The sequence below is a fragment of the Helicoverpa zea genome, chromosome 13 (assembly GCF_022581195.2).
Source record: "Helicoverpa zea isolate HzStark_Cry1AcR chromosome 13, ilHelZeax1.1, whole genome shotgun sequence".
NCBI lineage: Eukaryota > Metazoa > Arthropoda > Insecta > Lepidoptera > Noctuidae > Helicoverpa > Helicoverpa zea.
The window spans coordinates 8996697-9019569 of NC_061464.1; the positions used below are offsets into that span (position 1 = coordinate 8996697).

Here is a 22873-nt window from a genome sequence, read left to right on the forward strand (position 1 = left end):
AAAGCAGTTGTTTACCTACTTGTAACGACTTTTTCATTGTTATGCACATCTATTATAGTTTTTTGTTTCTTTACTACAGACACCTTTTATTTAGTCCTGCCATTCGGTACTCTATATGGTCTAACACAGCGGTTCCCGAATTCTTTTGGCTTCGGAACCCTTTTCGTTTCACGATTTTTCGGCGGAACCTTAGCTTAAGTAAGAAGTAAACTAAAGACGTAAATACACTTAGGTACGGCTCGTGGCGTGTGTTGGCGCACCAAATGGTTATATGGTTAGAGACACATTCATTATACTCAGGCGTAGCATGGCTATCTGCCACACGGGCCAGAAAACAACTTAGCCGCCCTTGACTTTGTGTATTATGTGAATAGTTTTCAGTTTGACTACTGACAAAGTGACAAAGTAAACGCAAAAAGAAATAGATTGGGTTTGTACAGGTGAGAGGCGAGCGAACGCGATTTTTTTGAACTAAAAGAAGAAGTTCCAAGCACCCGCTAGCATTGAAAGACATTCAGCGGTAGCCGGTATCGCGAGCGAAGCGAGCGCGATTTTTTTTTAGTTTAAGTACCTATACAAAATAAACAAAACCACTGTAAATTAATAAGGTCTCAAAAAGTACAATATCCACTCAAAAAAGCAAATGCAAATGAATACCTAAGCAGCTAGCGAAAAAAGCGCTATTGCTTTTTCTGAACCAGAGGAATAAAGAATAAACATCAAAGGAAACCTCGACGGAAGAGCGCGAAATGTTTTCGGTGTTGGATACTTGAGCAATTAAACGAACACAAAAGCATCACACGTAACATCGTCGCGAGCGAAGCGAGCGCGAAATTTTCGGATTCGCGGAGGTGCAAAAATTGAAAATAATGTCACACTTTGATTCATGGTAAATATAGCCACTGGAAATACTCGTATGCCGTGTCATTTCACGTTCTGTCAAATGAATGAAAACGTATATTCCTGGCGATGAAATAAGCCCAAAAAATGCGGTGATTTTTGGCCGACTCGCTACCTGCTTTTGCCGATCGCCGAAGACCTGGAGGTATTAAGTTAATCCACAATTTGTAAAAAACGGGATTAAATTATCTGCTACCGTGGCCTTACCTCGCCACTTGTCGCGAAAGTACGAGACTTACACTCCCGAGTGGTACCCACCTACATGGTGCCTAAATGGAATTTTGGAATGCAATATTTAAAACAATTTAATTGAAAATGAATAATAATTTAATATTGTCAAAAGTGAAACGATTTACCATATGGAAATCTTGAATTTTCCACGGAACCCCTGAGGGCCTGTCACGGAACCTCAGGGTTCCGCGGAACCCCATTTGGGAACGGCTGGTCTAACATGTATTTGTATAGTGGGCCCGCCCCATAACTTCATGAAGTTAGCATAAACTTGCAAAATATGGTGTGTCGACATAGCGGGTCTCGGAATGGTCGGATGGAATTTCTGCGTGTTTGTCCCACCATATAGGGAGTGATAAATTGACGATAGTCGTCGCTCATAAAATTGTATAACTATTTGCTTGATTTGCATAAGAGTGTTTGATTAGCCATCGGAGGACGCCCAGACGTGGTTGGCTTAAGAATGTTGACTATTTAATATTTCCTCCATAAATGTTTGGGACGATTTAATGTCCACGTTAAACGTACAATCCTAATATATCAGATGATGGAACTAAACTGATACTTTACCGCTATTCGACTTAAAAACGTCTAATAAAAATTAATATCGTTATTTACGGGCGTATTAATTTAAGAAAGTTATTTTCATGGAAAAGTAATTAACGACATTCTTAATAAGGTTAAGATCAACTTCATGTGGGTAGGTATGAACACAATTCTCATAATAATACAGAAATTGTAAAGACTACAATATCAAAGCGAATGTAAAGTCGACAGCCGTTTTTACAACTACAATAATTTAGATGGATATAAATCAAGGTCTTGATATAATGATCTCAAACTTATGCAGATTGGTTCGCTTTCGTTTTACGTACCTATTTAAACTTATTTGCTTAACTACATATTGTGGCTTTTATCGTGTACTTACCTTTCGTAAATCCTAAAACCGTGAATGGTATAATTTTTAGGTGCCCATAAATAGAGGCACAGTGAGGCGAACTGGCACAAATCCTTGATTTTGAATAAATTGTTGACGAACCGCCATTTGGGCGTGGGCGAAATATGCGACAAGAGACTATAATAAACAATATTACCATTCTAATATGTACCTTGTGCCTTAGCGCTACTAAGCTATTTAGGTTTGTGATTTTGCAAATGATCGTAAGCTGCGTGCTATGCGAAAACACCTGTAGTTAACGGCGATTAGGTGATAGTGGTCGGTTCGCGTCGACGAATTCTGACTTGTTCCCAATTAATCGAGCAGTTTGGTGCTTACTCAGAGTATTCTTTGATACGACTAATGCATCAGCACACTGATTTTTAAAAGATTCACTTGCCCGAGAAAGTTTTTGATGCCAGTTCCCACGCTGATAGAAAAGGATCAGTCTTCCAAGAGTAAAATACTTTATAGCATCTATCAAATGCTGCATTTCCGCAGAAATTCCATTTGTAATGGATTCTATTTGCCTTCATGCATTTATAGTGCTGAATACATTTTCCTGCAGCATTGTAGTATTACCAAAGAAATTGGCAACAGTGTGTAGCTGTAAAAATCGCAAATATTTCCCCGACCCCATTCCGCGCGGTCGATCATTTACGAAACAATGGAGCAAGGAATTTTGTTCCTCAACAAACATTCGCAGAAGCCCGGCGCCTCCCATTCATTGGCGATGCGTTCGCGCACATTGATATCTGCTTGTTTGGCCTCTGTTTAATCCATACTTTCCGGTCTTGACACCGCTCTAATAACAACGATATGTGAATGGAGCCGCTTTGGTGCCATTCCTACCTAATGTTTGACTTTCTACCGCTGGGAAAGTATCATTTGTGCAGTCGTGAAGTTGCCGGCAAACATCGTTACAAGCCATTAGCAACATTTCTGCCATACTTCGAGGGCGGTATTCGAAGTTGCAACGACCAACTGCTTGTGATTGCTTTTCTACATTCTGTAACTAGGTATTGCATATTTGCATAATGAGAAGATTTGAATGCTAAAGATATCGTTAAAATTGGTGTATGTGTGTTCTCTCAATTCTAGACACAGCTACTCTTATGTTCTATCTATGTAAATCTAAACCGGTCGGCCAGTCTAATGAATGGGCAGTTTTTATAACATTCGCTTAATTATTTAGCATGCGTCGTTTAAATAACACAAATACAATAATAAATTACGACCATCATAAAATTTTGTTCCTGCGAATTAGAGTACCGTCTGATTTACTACGACAATTTTTACAACGTCGTGTCTGACTTGTGCTGAGATTTATAGCATTTAATCTCCTTCATCAGACTGTAGGTACTTATTACTCAAACAAGCAACAGAATGGGAGTGACCACAATGCAATATCAATTAGAAATTCCTGAGTCTCGGCGATATTATAAGCGGGGCGGCCGACAATTCGTCATTCTGTATAGACATTATTTAGACTAGGTATCGTATTATCGAATGTTTGTGAGCGGAGTCGTGATACTCATGATATTGTGTCGCACGCGCCGCCTGCCGGCGTGACGAAGGCGGCTGGTATGCGGCGTGATTCAAACGGAAACCCTATATATTCAGTGTTTATGCAACCCGCTGTCCGTCCGTCCGTCACTTCTACAGACAGCATGCAACATTGAATTGTATAAATTACGTTCTATGTGCGAGTTTATTTTGACTGAACTTCAAATTATTTCAAATTGTAGATAAAATAGTAATGAAATAATAACCTCGAAGATGTATGCTTCCAACTTAAATTACTTGAAACATTGCTAATGAAGCTCGTAATTCATTACAATAAGAAGAAGGATTTCGAGATTTTAAAGGCAGTTAGTGTCAAGAGATCTTTATTATTCAGATCGGAGCATTTAATGTGTATATTCTTGAGTCTCAAGACGAGCATGAGACCTTGGTGGGAATGACGTGACGTGCGTTTCAACAACACAGTTCACACTAAGCGTTGGAATGTCGTTTGTCAATGATCGAATAACGCGTGACGTCATAGAGTCACATTAGCCTCCTGCGTTTACCATCAATACATAATTACCACTTTCGAGCGATTGCTGCAGCAATTTGTTGGATTTTGGTGATTGGTCGTGACGCAAGATGCGAACAATGTTTATATGTGTGGTTACTTTAATGCATGGTTCGGTTCAGATACAAATTTTATATTCACGTATTGGATCATCCGGTCGGCATGCTTCGACGAATTCATTGCAAGTTGTGTTTAATTTGATTATAACGAATGTGTCAGTCAAACGGAATGCGAGAGGAAATCACGTTGACCCCTAACACGATTCCTATTTTGGCCATAGGAAGGTTTATAATCTTCCTGTCCGTGAGTATATTTCATCAACACATGAGGCTTTATTTAAATAAGCACATAGGATACGTGTGACATCACGTCTAAAGAATTTACTTATAGCTTTGTAAGGAACAGGTTATTCACCTAACATTATTATCCTTAGCCGTGTCTACTGACACAGTTTCGTATTACAGATTATCTTACAGACTAAAACCTAAGTAGGGCAATGCCCTCATGGAGTAAAGGAGTAAAAAAATCGAGATTGTTCCAAAGCACAAGGAATGTGCATTAAACGGGCCATCCGGATTAAAATATTTCCCTGGCGATATTTATAGAGCATTAGTAGGTGTGCGTGTTCGTCTGTCGGTCGGTCGATATGTGTGAGACAGCATGGCACCGCCTCCCACCAGACGTACTCCAAGTTTGTCGTAATCCAGGATTTGGTCATTGGACTTTCGAAATGATACGTGGATAACTCGTGACTAATGGTCTAATCATTTAGATTTACGGTCAGCCTCTTTGATTCTTTGGTGTGATGGTACGACATTGATGACATTTTACTGATTTATTGATTTGGAAAGGCACTTGGATTTTAGAAAACTTTATCGTGTGAGCCTTTACACCTGGAATGGCGTTCAAATCTGCAGGGGCTTGTAACTAAATAGTCCAAAGCGGGCAGCAACCTTCATGTTTCTATTTGCGGCTGCTGAACGGCGGTACATTGGCCTTCTCCCGCGCTATTTTCCAATGAGACTGTGATGCACTGGCATATCGCACGGCATAACTCGCGGATTTATTCGCATCGATTACGCTATACAGCTGTGTGTGAACTCAATTCTGCTGCGAACTGTTTTATATGAGAAAACTTGTACGGACAGTGAGGTAAAGTAGAACAAATTATATAATTGCGAGTCGGACATGCTTTTTTCTTACTCGAAATATGGGTACTGTTATGCATTTGTTTGTTTGGTGCTGGATCTTCAAAATTTCTTTTATCATTTCTTTTATCACTAGGCAATCTTATTTTATTGCCTAGAGTAGTTAATAGAAGAGTAAGAAAAAGTTACTTCAAATTAGATTTAAAATTATGATGTCAGAAGTGCAAAAAAAAGTTCTTGGTCTTGTATCAGGAACCGTTAGAGGATCCATGGTGGAGCCTGTCTACTTAATGACATCTGTTCAAACTTAGCGCGCAAGACCGGTAGCCAAATTCTACATCGGGTCGGTAGATGGCGCTGTGTTTAAATACCACTCTACTTCAAACTATTGTTTTGTTTTTAAGTTACACTTTGTGAATGGCTATTGTATTGCAGACAAAACTTCCGACATTTTCGGAATTCCATTTCATGATATGCAGCGTTAAAATCTTATCTACTGATATTGCGTTGACATTCCCACTTCTATCGACAGACTGAACGCAAAATATTTTTATTTATCGTTGATAAGTTTTTTACAACACTCGAGTATGTAAAGAACTTGCTTATAAAGTTTTGGTAACCAGTTGCAACAACTAAGAAAAGTTTATTGCATGTACATATTTTATACCAAAGCAGAAACGATTGAATGTTTACCTAATATTATAATAAAGACCAATAATTCTGTCACAGAGGTATTTGATTGGAGCCAGTGTTTCGTTTACGTGGGCGCGTGCGCGTGTGTGTGAAAGTGTGTCTGTGTGTGCGACTAGGGATTCCGTGACACGGGTCACCGTTTCCGAGAACTCGACTCGTCTTGACGTCCCGCTGACAGGACTGGTTTTGCCGTTCTCCCATAACGCAGCAACATTGTTTCTCTATTTGTCTCGCTCGCTTTTACTACTCTTGTATCTCCCTCTTGCTCCCACACCGATGCATTGGATGCGCACACGCACGCGCCCTCTATCCCCTCACCTCGATAAGAGTGATCGTGTTTTGAAATGGACGCCGCATTCGGTAGCTGTGCGGAAGGAGTAACGAATTCCCATTGAAGATTTGCCCCTCTCGACTTTGTCTCAATAAATTGATATAACAAAAATAAAGAATGTGCGGCCTTAATGGTTTACCCCTTCACTAATCTTTTTGTATTCGTGTTATCCAATTAATATAAAATGAATTCTTACAAATATTTTATTGAGTGGATTATGCTTGAGAGATTACTTGAATCTATGCGAGATTGCAAGTTGTTAAATTGAGCTGTAAGGTGTTTATTATAATTGCACGTGAATTTAACCTTACACGAAGTTATACGCACTCATTAAAAAGCCTTTACTTGATTGCTTACTGTAAAACAACCAGCAAACGGTAAAACAGAATCACGCGAACATCGAAAACGTCGATTTCAAAAGTTGCACGTACACCGAACTGGACATAAACGTGGCCAATTAACCGAAGAATCTTATTTAATAACCGACTACCGTATAAACGCCATATTAAAAGTCACGAAAACCGTTAAGTGGGATGCGTATGAGACGGCGTTCGGTTGATTTCGTCACCATCGGAAATGCGAGTGTGTCCGCTTTTTGTTGGTGAACTGGTTGTACGTGAATCATGATCGAAATTGTGGCAGCAGTAGAGCAGGTCGCCGGCGCCAGTGCACCACGCCCAGCGCGCGCCAGCTCCCGGCACCCGCATCGCCCATCATTAATTATTCTCATGCCACAACCTGCCTGTATTATCTGCACGCCTAGGCACAACTTGAATCTAGAAACTTGCACCTGTTTTTTGTTCGATACTACCTAAGTTTTATCTATAATTCCATCGCGCTCCTAACATTACATTTTTAATCAGAAAATCTTTAATGTAAAATACGTTATTGCTTTGAGAGATCGGTAGCGATTTCTTCGTCCTATATCATGTATTAATACCCTACCAATTGATTCGATTTTGAATGATGTGATTGACTAACGAGGTGCTATTTCTACTGGTATAAATCCAATGATATTGACCGCGTCCTCTTGATCCCGTAACTTCTAAATTGATTGAAGGCTAAACGATTTGAACGGTCTGGTGATTAATCTATTTTCGAACTGGTAGCTTTTAAAGACATAAGATATCGATGTCGAATTTTTGAGAGACGTCTAAAACAAAATTGGTTGGTTTAAAGGAGGCCAGTTGCATGTTTACACACAGAATAAATACGGAATCATTCCAACCAGTCCACATTACTGAATGGCGGTGAAATTATCCAGTCGAAAGATTCGAAATAATAACTGGAGCTTATTATTATTTTGCCTTAATGATAGTTATAGAAGCGCAGTAATAGGCTCGCCCCTGTTCGTGGGAAGAATGTTGGGTTGTTGATGTAAGTCCTTCTATGGGAAGCTTTTTTAGTTATGTATTTGCTCGACTTTCCTGAAGCGTACGTGTATAAGGTTTTAAAGTTACTTTTATGCTTGGTTAATGTTTGCAACTTAGAGTTTTACTGTCTTTAAAGTTTTTCGATACTCAATTAGACTCAATTAGAAGAATCAGAAACTGGAAATCGTATAATTATATACGTTGTTGTTTTACAAACAAGCGGTCATGAACATCTCAATTCCCATTATCCATATAATGAATTTCCTAGCCTCGGTTCTAGGATTATACAAGCGCTTCCTAGACTCAACAAAAAACGTTTATTGTTCCAGATATACTAAGCCACAGACATTCGCGGACTGCATTGGCAATGAGCTGCCACTTGGATGGGAGGAGGCCTACGATCCACAGATCGGACGCTATTACATCAATCATGTCAATCGTGAGTAACACCTGTTGTTTATTTGGCAGTTTTTCCAACGGAATAGATTAGGAATCTGTTCTTAGTATTCCATGGTAAAACATGATGTGAATTTTCAAGCAATTTTCGTATCACATGTGAGAAACTGAACCTTAAAACAATTTAAAAAATAATTTGCAACCGGTCACTCGGATTTCCGTCCGAGAAGTTTAAGTTATGTCTATCCAGTTTAGCATACTGAGTAGCGAAATAGTGGACTTGTATTAACAATGCAATAACTCATTTTAGCACAATGAATTGTTTGTACCAGTTACAACAGGCTAACTCTTATTTATTATCCCCTGGATTATTCAGTATGTCGGGTGAAAAATGTACTTCGCGGGGGGCTTATGAAGTACCACGGTGCTTTAGTTATTCCCTATGAATTATTGAACAGGTTGATTCATGTCTAGCCTATAGAATGTTGCGACTGTTGCGGCCACCATCTTGAATTCGATATTTGAAATCGAAATGCGCAAGAGTTTTAACGTCACACCACGAAAAATAGATGGCGTTGCGCGTACGTTCGGATGCATGTCGATTCAGTCGTGACTCGCGGATATAATATGTTTTTATGTGAATCCTTAGATTATTCTATGGCGGAGCACTAAATAAGTCGTGTTATGAATGGAATGCTTACGTATCGTTTATTTACGCAAATGCATCTTCGTGAGTCGTATTGAATTGATTAGTCGTTGCATAGATATTGCTTTGCTACCGTGTAATCTCACATGCAGATAAAATAAACGTGTTGTTTTGAATTTTTAATACATTTCTATAATGCGTAATGACTAGAATGAATATTGAATAAGGAGTACAGATGAAAAGCCATTACCATAACATATTATTATACAATATAAGCATACAAATTCTCCATGAACTATTCAAAATGCCCAGGCCGTGTCCTGAAAATTAGTGGCCAAGATTCTCTAAAATTATGAGAAAATTCAAAGCAATTTTATCGTAGATAGGGAACACTGCAAAACTGAACATAATATTGTGTCTCACTAAAACTAGGCTCGGCAATGTCAAACAAGTAAGATAACGCATGAACAACACTAAATCATTCCTAAAGAAGCAACTTAAATCCATTTTATAAATGACTTCTAACAAAGTTTATGGCAAGCGTCGAAAACTTCCAACACGACAATATAGTTACCTATCTACACAGCGCTATAAAAGGTAAAAAGGCAATAATGACTGTGCTATAAGATGGAAAACGCGCGATATCTGACGACCCGCGAACACCCGATAACGGTGCGCGCAAACGCACGGCGTACATTTTCGCACGACGCTCACGCATTCTTATGCATTATTTATAAGAACCGTAGAACTTTTCCGCCATTTTCTTACTTTTTTTTCGAGACCACCCATCAACTGTGGCCGATCGGATCGTCTTTTGATCGCAGCTTGTTAGTTTTTATGTTTTTTCGGTGTTAATTTCTGTGAAGTTGCCTGCACGCTGCAATTTTCTACAGTAATGGCGTCTAGAATTTACGAGTCGACGTAGAAAGCCGTTGCATTCGATTGAAAAACCTTAAATATGATGTCATCTGATTTTCCATAGACGTCAGTATTATTTACTACGTTAGTTTTATGAAAGTGCGTAGTGCGTTATCAATGTTATTATGAATTAATAGGTATGCAGTTATTATTGTTTTAATACAGTATGCGATGTAATTTATCACCAGTGTTTATTATGATAAGATTTTGTGACTGCTGATAAAATTCTCCGAATTTTCTTGACTGCGTGACTATCTTTACGTAGCTATTCATTAATTAAGAGCGTTTTATTCTTACACCTTAGACATTCTGCACATCTTCGAGAACGTTAGTCCTAAATTGAAATTCTAGGTGCAATCTTTATTGATATTTATTTATCTATCCTTAATTCGGTCATGATTCTTTTGCTACAAAGAAAAACCCTTACCAGGTAAAGACGATTCAAACCTAGGTATGAGCAAGAATTAATATTTGGTAAAAAATCATTTTTCCCTAATTCGTTACAAGAAATGTATTTTAAAATGCGTTTTATTAAAGGTGCGCTGCCATCTATGCAGTGGACTGTAAAACACATGTTTATTCAAGCAAATAAATTCCCAGTGCTCATTAAAAGTATTTGTAGGCAATGTAACCCCGGCTGGAATATTTGTCTCAAGCTAATTTATACTTACGCATTCAGAACAAATTATGCAAAAGGATTCAAATAGGTTTCATTATCTGTTCATTTCATTAGATCCTATCACAGAAGATAAACGGTCCCGCGCGCTTTTTAAATTATTCTCAGTTTAAATAACCATTTTCTGTGTGCGTAACTTATGTCATTACTTAAACTGATTACAGTTTAGATATTTTAATTTACTTTAAACTTGCTGCAAGTAAATTGTATGTTTATTTAGTGTGTCGTGGAGTGGGGTGCTATTCTCATAAGTTGTTCGCTACATGCGTCGGCGCAGCTATGCGTCACATTTACTATTCTGTCGTGTTGTGTAGGGTTGCTATGGGCAACGAATAACCTAACTGTTGTATTATGTTCGTTTTAAAGTTACTTCTGGATAGTTCTTCAGCTATTTTATATTATAAACGGAAAATGGTTATGATGTGTAAACACACTTACCGCGAAATTCCACAGCTTTATTACTAACAAAGCAAATATAATTCATACTTAATTGTAATTTGTATATTTTCCTCGTAACACAAATGAATAGTCTAAACATTGCGGTGTATAAACTGGTATTAAAAGTACGTTTTATAGCAAAAAAACAAAAATAGAACAAGCATATCTGGTACGAAAATAACTCAAAAACGCTTTGTATATTCATAAATTCCAGTACAGTAGCCCTACAGTGACCATTTGCAATATTCAATACGAAATGCAAATGACTCGCAACTCGTTTATAGTACCTATGGTGTTTTACGCGTGTAGATCCGTCGATAGCTTACCTATAGCCTCCAACGCCATCGCATAAATTCTCCCCAATGTTAATTGATAATTAAAACTATTTATTTGGTTGTATTTTATCGAGTATTCCTCTATTAGGTACTCATTTTAAGATTCTATTACAATTTACAGTTTCAGTTGCTTTATTACAGTACTTTTGTTTATTGGTCCTAACTTTAATTATGTATGCTCAATAAACAAAACGAACTTGAATTAGTGATGGCAAATTTATGGAGAATGAGGAACGAGATCCGTGGTCATCCATGAAAATGCTAATGATGGTAATTAAAGCAATTCCAAGTAAAATATACGAAGCGGTCTACGCATTATAATTACTTTCAGTTGATTATGTCGATTAATCAGTAGTGCGGTGATCCTGAACGATCAAGCTGAATATCCAAAGAAATTTACAGTACTATTTAGTCTACTCATAATATACGTTGATCGTAAAGAAATTCCAGATAAAACAGTAACACGTACAGAGTTATATCTCTTTGGTAGTTAAGCACGTCGCTATAATAACGAATCACATTCGAAGTGGCGTAGTAAAACTGTTAAATAATGCGGTCAAATTAGTTATGAAAATGCTGGACGTTACAAATGTTTCGTCCATCATTTAAAAGCTCATTTCTTGAAGAATGCCTCGCGGATAACATTATTCATCACTAACGTAATAATGTAGTTAGCGTAATAATGAAAATAAAAGACAATCTACATCAAAGCTCCTCTAGCTATGCATTTTTCGCATTAAATGTTGCAGCGTTTAATGCATAAATAGGTACTTGTTCACCAGTTCAGGTTTCCCCGTATTCCGATGGGATCTTGATAGCTTTCATTCAAATAATACGTCACCTTTAGTTTCAACGTGCAGGACTTTCGGTTCGGACATGCCGTTGCTTTAACATTATGTATTTCTAATCCCACACAAAGGTTTAAGGATCTTACTTTATTTCTACAACCAAATTTATTTAGCGTCGGTCCTGCTGGATGCTGCAAACGAGTCAATATAAATTCACAGGAATGTTACCACTTGCAAGAGAAAATTTAAATTCAACTTCGAGTTTATTTTCTACACGCATACCGTATTAAAGCAAGTAAATAATCTTGCCTTTACAATGTTAATACTGGGAATTAAAAAGCTTGAAGTAAAAATTAAGTTTATAAAGTAATTTTAATTTACAGTAAGTAAAACATTGATTGCAAATAAAAGAGCGCAGCGAATAAGAAATAATTGACATTTAAGCAACATCCATAACCGGGCCCGGCCAAGATTATCGCATGGAACTTATAGCAGAAATAAAATAAATATTAACATGCCGATTCATAGACAAATTGGCAATGAAATAATCTTACAAGATCAACAAAACATTGACACACTCATTAACGATCGTATCACAGTTCTGAATAGAAAAGGACAAGCAATAATGAAGTTGGAACTTGTTTAAAATGAGCGGTGCAATTAATTTTAATATTCTTCTAGTATTTAAGTCTTTGAACCTAGTAGTTTGCATACTTGTGTAAATATGCATATGTTACTTTGTTAATGCCTCCTCCACTTTACATATTTAGTCTACAGCATCCATGTTCTTTATCAAGGTATGCGATCTCCCCCATACCTATTTTCTGCATAAGCCCGCAATATTTATACGCTTCATACCAGCTTTTATTTTACACCGCGCTGTGTTGAGAATTTCATTTGATACTTTGAGTTCGCTTTCTTGGTTAATTGGAATTGAGTAGTAGGTATTCCGTATTCAAATTCTTTGCAAATATTCTCTACGCAATATTCAAGAGGATATCATTAGAGTCGAGTACCTACATTATCTTGACAATTTGAACTGATTGAATTTGAACCATCTATGGCTGCGATTTCATTTGCATTTGTTTTTGGAGAGTCACACGGGTTTATAGATGGTTCTACTTCGTGTCTTTGAATATCAATAATTTTGATGGTGTGTGGTCAATTTTTACCGTCAAAGAAATCAGAGTCACGTGCGTTTCTTGTTTATGGTCCTTCGGGTTTGATTTAACTTTGATATTGTTTATTATCGTTTTTCGAATATACTCCTATGAATAATTAAGTAGGACGTGACTTTGGATCCTTTGTCTACACCTTTTCTTTTATGAAATGTGGGCTTCAATAATAATCCGTTTTCATGACACGTACCGTCTGCGTTTTTTCTCGACTGATGATAGTAACCGATCCTATTAATTTTATTTACAGCAAGCTAGGTATTAAAGATAGATCATATTCAAAATGTTTTAGCCTTTGATAAAACTAGGCATGTCCCAAATTCCTAACTCTAATCCTCCCAGATATAATCATTAACCATGAGTTGCCGGTTTAAGTTACCCATTTGATTAGCACTATCACTTTACCTTCATCGCGAACAGTAGCCAAATTACGTAGCAATTTCGACGGCATTGTTTCTCTAATCTGATATAAAGTGAGTAACAATCTGTCGGTAGAATCGTTCCGGCCTTGTCGGGTTCAGAATTGAGAATAATAATTGAAAGATCGCCGCGTGCGTACTTTGGATGTCACGCGGTGTACGAATGACGGCGGAATGCAGCTGCCCCGATGATGACTGCCTCTATGATTGGTTCCTGTCGCTATGTGCTTTATGACTAAATGTGGATCATTTGCTTAGTGTAGGTCATTTCATTTGATACGGCGAGTACGAGAGACGTCTGTATTTTAGTCATTTAGGACTTTGTATCTCTTTGTATGTTGTTGTAGACAGGATTAAGTACCTACATCTTTGTAAGTTGTTCTTCTTCTTGCTTTTTTCTTCTAAGAATATAAAAGAAATTAACTGCCGACTGAATTAGAAAGCGCTTTCAGTACACGTACAATCAGTTTTTCAGATAAACGACCGTGAATTATAATCACGCCAAGCCCCGTCCCAAATGTCACTATCGGCTGTAAAAGCGATTGCTATCAGTGTTTATTGAATGCCACCATTATCAAACACTACTTCGGTCTCGTCATTAATCGCTTGGTAATCGGCAACCGTATCGCATAGTTTGACGATGAGTAATTCTTTAGCCTTAATCTGGCTCGCATATTGGCTTGCGGTTGCTGCTTATTTGTCTCAAGTAATTGAGTACGCGGAAAACGGATTTATTAAAATTCCATTATCTTTTGAAGTCTCACTGGTCAAAAAGTCGAAATTTTAGAAGTTATGATAGTGCGTAAGAAAATCAATATTGGGTAAGCTCAGGACTTGACCTCAGTGCTAAGTGACATGACGTAGTTAACTAATCATATTTGACTAAGCAGTGACAATGACGTAAATGAATTACTAACAAATAGTACCTTGATAACTATTAACGTAAAACAAAAAGTAAAGAAAGCTAATGATGATATACGTATTGTTACAGAGGTGACGCAGTTGGAAGACCCGAGGTTAGAATGGCTCAGCATTCAGGAAGCGATGCTGAGGGAGTACCTGCATACAGCGCAGGAGGCTCTCGAGGTTAGTACATAATATAATATATCAATATTAATTATTTTATAAGTACCCGTTACTATAAAATCCTATAATACGTAAAAACAAATTGATTGATCAATGATCTGTTTAGAATTTATAATGTCGACAGTCAATCGTGTAGTGCATCGTCTAACGTTCTAAATCCACAAGAAACTGATGATGTCCTCCTAGCCGATTATCGGCTACGGCGGCTGTTCTCATGTAAGGAGATTAGCCAACTGCGCAGGACATATTATAGTGCACAAGCATTTGCGCAGACACAGGTGCACTCCCTATTCCTTCACTCTCATAGCCCGATGGGACGGCAATCCGACACGACCGGAAAGAGATCAGGCGCAGGACCGACATTTACGTGCTCTCCGATGCACGGGTGAATCAATCACCAACTTCCAGGCTTCGGGCTGCTTTGTGAGTCTTCTAAAACCCACAAAGCGATTTCGGCCCGACTCGGGAATCGAACCCGAGACCTCGTGCTCAGCAGCCACACTTGCGACAACTAGACCAACGAGGCCACAAGAAACTACAAACCTATCGTCATTAGCTTACAAAACAGCATCCTCTACAAATTCAAAACTTCAATCATATCTTAAGGCACTTATTAATTTAACATTACCAGCGGGTATATTTTCCTGCGACAATTTGCCGTTCATGTCTCGAAGCACTTACTTTGCATCGATTAATGGATTATCTCGGTTCATCAATCGATCAGTTTCATTTTAATGTGCTGATATGAAGGCAATGTTGTCGATAATTTCAACTTGACTTCAGAGTCTATCGAGTGCAGCTGTTACTTATCGGACATCCATCGATAAACGCTTTAGCTCGTTCCTATCAGTGGAGCAATGTCATTGGATTTAATTTTAACTCAATTAACTTGTGACGTTAGTACTAGATGGCTTGTAGTTGGCGGTTTTTTGCTCTTGATTTTATCTTAGGTCTTCACGATCAGTGTGTTCAAAGAAACTTTCGATATGATTTTTTGTTGGGTTTTTAATTAACGTGCCATCATTTTGTGAAGCAAAAGTAGCGATGTCAAAAACAATGAATACACTAAATTGTAATAGGTCTTAAAGACAAGTCCGTTTGCACTTGAATACAATATATCGACAACTGTGGGAATAGAAAACAGAATTAGCCTCATTCAGCGTGTCATTTGGACTTTCTGTAGCGGTACATGACCATCAAGTTCATGGATTTAAATGTCATTTGCTATTGCCGTGGCCCTTTTCATTTATACCCACTGTAACATTTCCAACTGTTGTTACATAGCTCATTGCAACATGATTCAGTCCCAGTGAATTTCTCTTAGCTGACGTAAAACGGTGTTTTTCTATAATCCATTCAAAGGCACTCTTGTTTGAGTATTTCCTGTAATGAGACGTTGATGAATATAAAATTATTCAAGCACCGTGTTCGTTTGAAACAGTTATCTAGAGTGGAAACGTGATAATATCAGTCTACTGTCTATTATGCAAGTTAATAGTTAACAATACATACAATGTATATTGCCATTGTCAAAGGTTGAAGTCTTATCTCCGTAGCGAGGCATACATCAATGCATAACATAATATACGCAGCTCTTACACACACAAGTAACATTAATTCATTGGAAAACGCAAAATGAAGCGATAATAATATTTTTGCAGCAGAAATTAATGGCGATGAGACATTAATTTAAGCTCATAAAACTGGAGAAATACAGCAACGAGCAAATATCACTGGCATAGGTTAACCTAGTAATAAAAATGTGATGAAATTTAATGAAACTCGGCTATCTATAATTAATGTACTCAAAGGCACATTAAACACTCGTTTAGTGGCTTCTCCGACAGATAACGATGGAATGCGATCGTGCCCTGATACAGAGATAAGAGATAAGTGGTTGCGGTATTGTTTCGAATTGAGCACGCAATGAGACGAGACTGATGGATCAAAGTTCACTCAGGAAGAGAACGCTCTTCAGTTTTAATTTCTCATCGTTAAGATTAAAGGAAAAGTAACTGACAAAATGCTTGTCATTTAGTTAATGTTTTAAAAGATAGACGGAGGAAAGCTTTTTGTGTATTTGTGATGCAATATTTACGAAATAATTGCTAATTACACAAAATTCAGTAGCTGCCAGCACTACAATAGAATGCTTGAAGATCGTTACCTAATACGATATTCAAAGTAAATATAAAGTTTTTGAAGCACTCAAGTTGACGTAGGTATATTAAGGTCAAAGCCGTTTGTTGATCTAAGAACACAATATAAATATGAATAGCAATAATAAAGGGCTAATGTACAATAGCTTTGCCAGCACAAAATTTATCGCGATTGTAATGACAACAAAGGTTAAAAATTATTAAATACTTCCTTACTTCTTGATTGTAAGTGCGATTATGACGAAAATATTCTTGCTGTAATCAGGGTTAATTCATATAATGTAGTTTAAATTCTGTGTCATTGCAACTGCATTTAAATTCTTTGGTCTGCTTGAATTAATTTCAAAATTATTGTGTGGACTTACATAAAGTTATCTTGATCCTTACCTTTTATTTAAGGTTAAGAATTTCTTTAACTTTCTCAGTTTTTACGTGAAGTCAGATAAAATGATAAAATCATATGAGCAGCTTTTTTGAATACTTTCCTGTTACCTACGAATACTAGGTTATGGACTTCAAACATCTCACGTCCACATTCGCACTCCGAATACCGTTATCACGGCGAATCTGCATTCGTTTAGCGAGAACATACGTGATTTTACCTTCGCATTAGGTTTTTGAGATCTCCATTCTGTAACAGAATCGTGATTGCTGTGCTAATCGTTTCAACGGTTTCGAATTCAAAGTTTTTTTTCTCATCGTTGTTGTTTTGACTTAATTGACCAGATTCGGAAGGCGAAATAAATTGTGATCCATTTAGGTTAACTGCTCCGAGCTTAGATTGGAATTTGCTTCTCAATTAAGTTGCAATTATATTGCAAAGGACTTTACCAGAATTTTATTCAAGTTGTTAACAATAGTTTGGTTTGCAATATGAAGGAAATGATATTTAAATCAACACAATTTCAACGAGTGAACCTTGATATTTAGCCCCAATTAGTTTGCTCTCAACTGTCAAAATATTAAAGCAGTTATGTCCAAGACATTTCGGAATTTGCAACGACGTAGATAATTTGATTCAAAGGTGCCGAATGTTTTGTTTTTGCTATAAAATTATGTATAAACAGTCAAAGAGAAGAATTTCCGGGTGTGGCCTATAATAACAAAAAAGCGTTGAAGAAATTCTTTACAACTTAAAAAATATCAGAAGCTCTATCCAACGAAGTGGTACAAAAATACCTAACAATCAATCAGCAAAGTAATTTCTAATAGGAATGCGACTAACGTCACAAACGATAGAATACCAGCAGTCATCAGTGATAACCTTCAGTCCTACCAATTGACGTCAATTGATTGATAACTCCGGTGCAAGTAAACAAAAAGATACATAAGATGATTAGAATGATCAATTACCTCAACCCGGGACCTTAGACCCCAACTTGCGCAAATTGATGTGGATCTGTGTAATGCATGAAGATTATAATGTACTGTGTCATTATTTTCGTGTCTGTCTTCTAAATGGAATAGTTTCGTATCCAATGGAAGTTTGATGTCGTTTGAGTGATGTGGAATGTAAAGGTTAATTTGGGTCACTTTCTTTATTCATACTCGAGGCTACATGTAAAACTTAAATTGTATCTATCATCTTTTCACTAACATTAATTTGGTCTTCAATTTTCGGTTTTGTAATATCCTCAATTTACTTAGCAATGATGACATTTGAGCTTTTAAGATGACTCAATGTTTTCATACAATAAAATATGTTGTAGATATTCTATCTCGCTATAAAGCTCGCATAACACGTTTGTTTAGTCATAATACCAAGAAAATGGCATTCTAGCATCATTTACGTAATCCCCACGTGTTATGATGCTTAAAATATGTAAACAGTAGGTGTTGTAAGTTGGGCTGTGGCCGGAAGACGTATGCATACTTTAACCCTTCAAACGTTAAGTAGGTAACTAAGATTTGTTTTGAAAACTTCAAGTGACACACGAAATAAGAAGTAGCACGACATAGTAAAGCGCTTATATCTGAAAATTCAATTTATACTTAAGTGCCTTTTGTGGAACATTCCACTGTTAGGTTAAACAACATGAATCAGGTAGTCAAACAGCCACATCAGGACTGGTCAAGGATTTACGATATGGCCACCTTGGTCACAGTTTGCTTTTAGATTACGATAGCAAACTTTGAAATATTCGCGCTTTTGACGATTAGGAAGGACATACGCTCCCAAACGTTGTGTTGCGTCCTACTTAGGTACTTGAGTAAGGGAGATCCAGAATTTACATAGACGAGAGAACTAAAATTGCACTTAAGTGGAACAAACACTTGGAAATCAAGACCTCCCAGGATTTCAGCAATGGCCTTAAATACCTTTGTAATGCGTTAAACACGAAATTGTAATATGCGTTGCGTGCAAACACATATTTAACTGATCGGATATTGCTATCTATGGATATTGCGTTCCGATGCGTGAGTCAATCTTTCGATAGGCGCTCCACTTCTGCGTAGCCAGTTGTTCCGCGAATAGACGTGTGCGCAGGTTTTCGCGTCTGTTTTAAATTTTGCGTATTATACATGAGTTGGAGATTTTTTTAAAGTTTCTGGGATAATTTCGTATCTTTCCCTATGCGATTAAGAGGAAGTCCAATCATGACGCAAGTGCATAAGTACATATATAAAATTCTGCTATGCAAAAAGAATATAGGCGAACAAATTGCTGTGGAGCACAGCACTAAAATATGTTTATTTAAAGTATTAAAAGAAAGTAAAAAATGCATACCAATAACTGAGGTCTGGCCTCTTTTATGGCCTCATAAACGATCGACACATCGTAAATCGGTATCGACACTTGATGCCCCATTTCATACTTTTAAGATAACAAAGACATAAGCAGTAAAGTTGTGCATATTGTACGTTTTACGAGAGTTTTATCATAGCAGATAGCTTCAACAGGCCATCAAAGTCACTTAGCAGGAGATAGGCGACGTCTAGTCAACTTGCAAATCGTCTTGGAGCTTTGAACCGATAATGCTAGTGGACTTTACAGATATGTTTTATTGTAACTATACGTTTTCTTGGATAGGTTTGTGATTTAGCCATTCAACATTGTACAAAGACATTCTGCTTTTGCAATTTTTCGTTCAATAACATGCATTGAAACGTTTCATCCAATGCCTGTATTAACAATGTAATTCAATTCTAACATGGCAGTCATCATGCGACTGGCATATAAAAATTCACCGACTTATCTCGAGTATAATAGTACAGAAGCCTCACCACTACGGGGACGTGCAAGCATGTGCACACAATTAAAACTAACCATCTTACCAACCAGAAACAACCGACCAACCTAAAATCACCTCTACGGCTAACAGAATAAGGAACACCGGTAATTTTCTTAGCAGAATTTTAAACCTTGCCCAATCGTATACATGCTTAAGTCTAGCATGGACGTTTGCGCAAGGAAGATGTATCTAACTCTAGCTATAGGTACAAAACTGTTTAGCAATATGAATAAAATCGTGCTCACTAATTAGCAAATAAGCTTTTGTATAGAATTTTAATTGGGACGTCGCCTACGTAACCTAGAAACTGACTGTGATAATTTCTCTAGTTATTGGTGATAAATACAGTAACGGGTTAATCTTTTTGTAAAGATTGTCAATTTTATAATTGTATTCATAAAAGGTCTTGATGAGGGAATACTTTGACCACTTTGAAGCTGAATTAGCGTATGGACTTTTCAAAGTTGGATTTCAGAAGTTTATAGTTTTGCCGGACATAAAAGTACATCTGAAAACTTCAGTCCATTACGTTATGCATTTTGAAAATGTCCTCTATTCCTCAGTTTTGCATATACCCCAGGTATTTCCGTGGTATCGTGCGATTTCAGAATTAGATTTGGTCTATAAGACATCAGTCCTTCTCAGAAGCATAAAATTTCTCGTGCGGCTTCCTAGAACCTACTCATGCCACTAATTTTGTAACGTGGAATGCGGTTGCGTGAGGCTAAGGAAAAATGTATCACATTTTTTTGGAATTAATATTAATATTCTAGGTAAATTGGATTTTGGTGGATTTACAAGAATTTGACTTTTTAGGCATATTTTGATATCTTCTGAAGAATTTTGAGTTTCCAAATGACTAGAAACTTCGATGTTTTGTGGGTCTTTATTGCTGTTTTTTATTCATTATCCTCACCAGATTTTAATATATTTTTTAGACTACCGCCTATATTGCTTTATATAAATTAATCATTTTCAAAACTTGATCCGTCCTAGTCCCCTTAGTAGATTATAGTCAGTCAGGAATTTTACCAAGAAGGCTCCTACCAGATTTGGCAAGTTCCCAGAAAATCCTACGCGTGGTCGTGTGCCACAGCCTTATCCGATTACAAAGGACCCTAACACTTGAAGTTATTTGCCTCGCAGGTGCTTATACAGTTCAATAGACCATTTTGTTTATTCATTGTTTTAATCCTAATCTTGTTGTAAGCTGTTTGTTACAGTAATGTCTTATAATGCTTTGTCAGGATGTACTTTAGTTTCCAATTACATTATATAAAGAAGATTAGATGTCTTATAGTCAAGTATATTCTGAAAATTTACTAAAGGTTTCTAAAAGCTCGTTGTTATAAATCCTCACACAAGCTTTATCGAGACGATTTAGTGAATACTAAAGTTTCCCTACAAGGAGCTAAAACATTCCTGCTAGCATTACAGCATTTCGGCTTAACCCGTAACAGAGCTATTGTTTCCATATCTCTATTTCAGTAATTCGATCATCCAACGTCACTTTCGGAGCCACCATGATGTCACCTTTTGTATTACACATTTAGTATTACAATAACAATAGAGCCCATATTTACTTTTTATCTTTGTCATTGTGGTCATTGTAATTTATTTTTCTTTTAACCTATAACAGTATCATTAACTGTTGTCCGTTATCTTTTTTCAAGATGGAATGCCTCGAGTATGTTAATACAACATTGTTTAATTTTAATCTTGGTGTAGAAATATGTGTAGATAAAAGGAATTCCTTTCTATGAATAGAATTTTCTCTTTTGACAGTCGGTAACTGATTTTACTTAGTTTAGAATATAATGTCTGCAGGCTGATACTTCCTGAACCCCACCTTTTCATCAGCAAATAAACATTAGAACTTACTATTCACAGCCCTTCTAATTGCCTGATTGAATAAAGATTTAGAGCCAAGCAAACGTGATGATTTGTCTAATTAATACAATTAGATTCTCACAAGCAACACCATGGATCTTTGTTCCCTATACAAGCTGTTGATTTGCATCCGTGCCATATTCAAGGAGGTAATTATGCTAATGATTCTCGACCCAAATCAATAAAAAAATTGGTACGTAATTTTTTTTCTTTCATTTTTTTTTCGGAATTCCGTAAATGTCATCCAGCCTTATTTAAACTTGGCGCGTATATTACTGGCGTTAAAACCGTGCTGCACCCTCACACAAACGCAAACACAAAGCATACACAACGATCACTCATAAATTTCATTCATAAAATTGGATTACTTCGGAAATACCACGACATTACAATGACAAAAAAAGCAGTGCATATTAGTGATTTCCAATCTACTGTAATTCCAATCGATTATTTACGTATTGTATGTCCTCCTCCTGAACTATGGCACAAATGCAAATCAACACCTTGTATTTACAAACTTTGCCATTCAACGGAGCCTTCTCCTGGCTTCATTGTCAGCAGGCGACTGCAAATTCTGTTTAGCATTGCATTTATTCAAATGTTGAGCGGTAACATACGCTAATACATATTTAATTGAGCACGCCCTGCACATTTTATATGCGCCGTAACAACTGGTTATGTGGCTCACAATAATTTTGAAATCGAATTTTGAGAAAGGTATTTTATCGTTTTGGTGTCGACTCGAGGGATCCGTGTTGTTTTCGGAGAAAATGTTGCACAAACATAGGATTATTGCGGAATTATTTTTAAAATTAAAAAATACTACACTGACAATGATCTTTGTATGATAAGAACTTGCTGAAAATCTTACAACACATCCAAATTGCAGCAGAAAACTAATACGTCCCACCAGTTTTTTACGGAACCCCAAAAAGGGATACGTATAATTTGTATTATTTTGATTGTGATGGTAGAAAATTGATGGTTGTTGCGAACGGTTATTATTTTTGACCCGGGTCGTTCC

At 37.0% G+C, this 22873-nt stretch overlaps 1 protein-coding gene across 1 annotated transcript in view; it reads left to right on the forward strand.

Moving 5' to 3' along the window:
* LOC124635552 (protein kibra) overlaps positions 1-22873 on the forward strand; it is a 61853-nt gene that overhangs the window by 4019 nt on the left and 34961 nt on the right. The window contains exons 2-3 of the mRNA XM_047171464.1: positions 8020-8129; positions 14473-14567. Of these exons, the coding sequence (XP_047027420.1) occupies positions 8020-8129; positions 14473-14567 (205 nt within the window). The remainder of the gene's footprint in view (positions 1-8019; positions 8130-14472; positions 14568-22873) is intronic.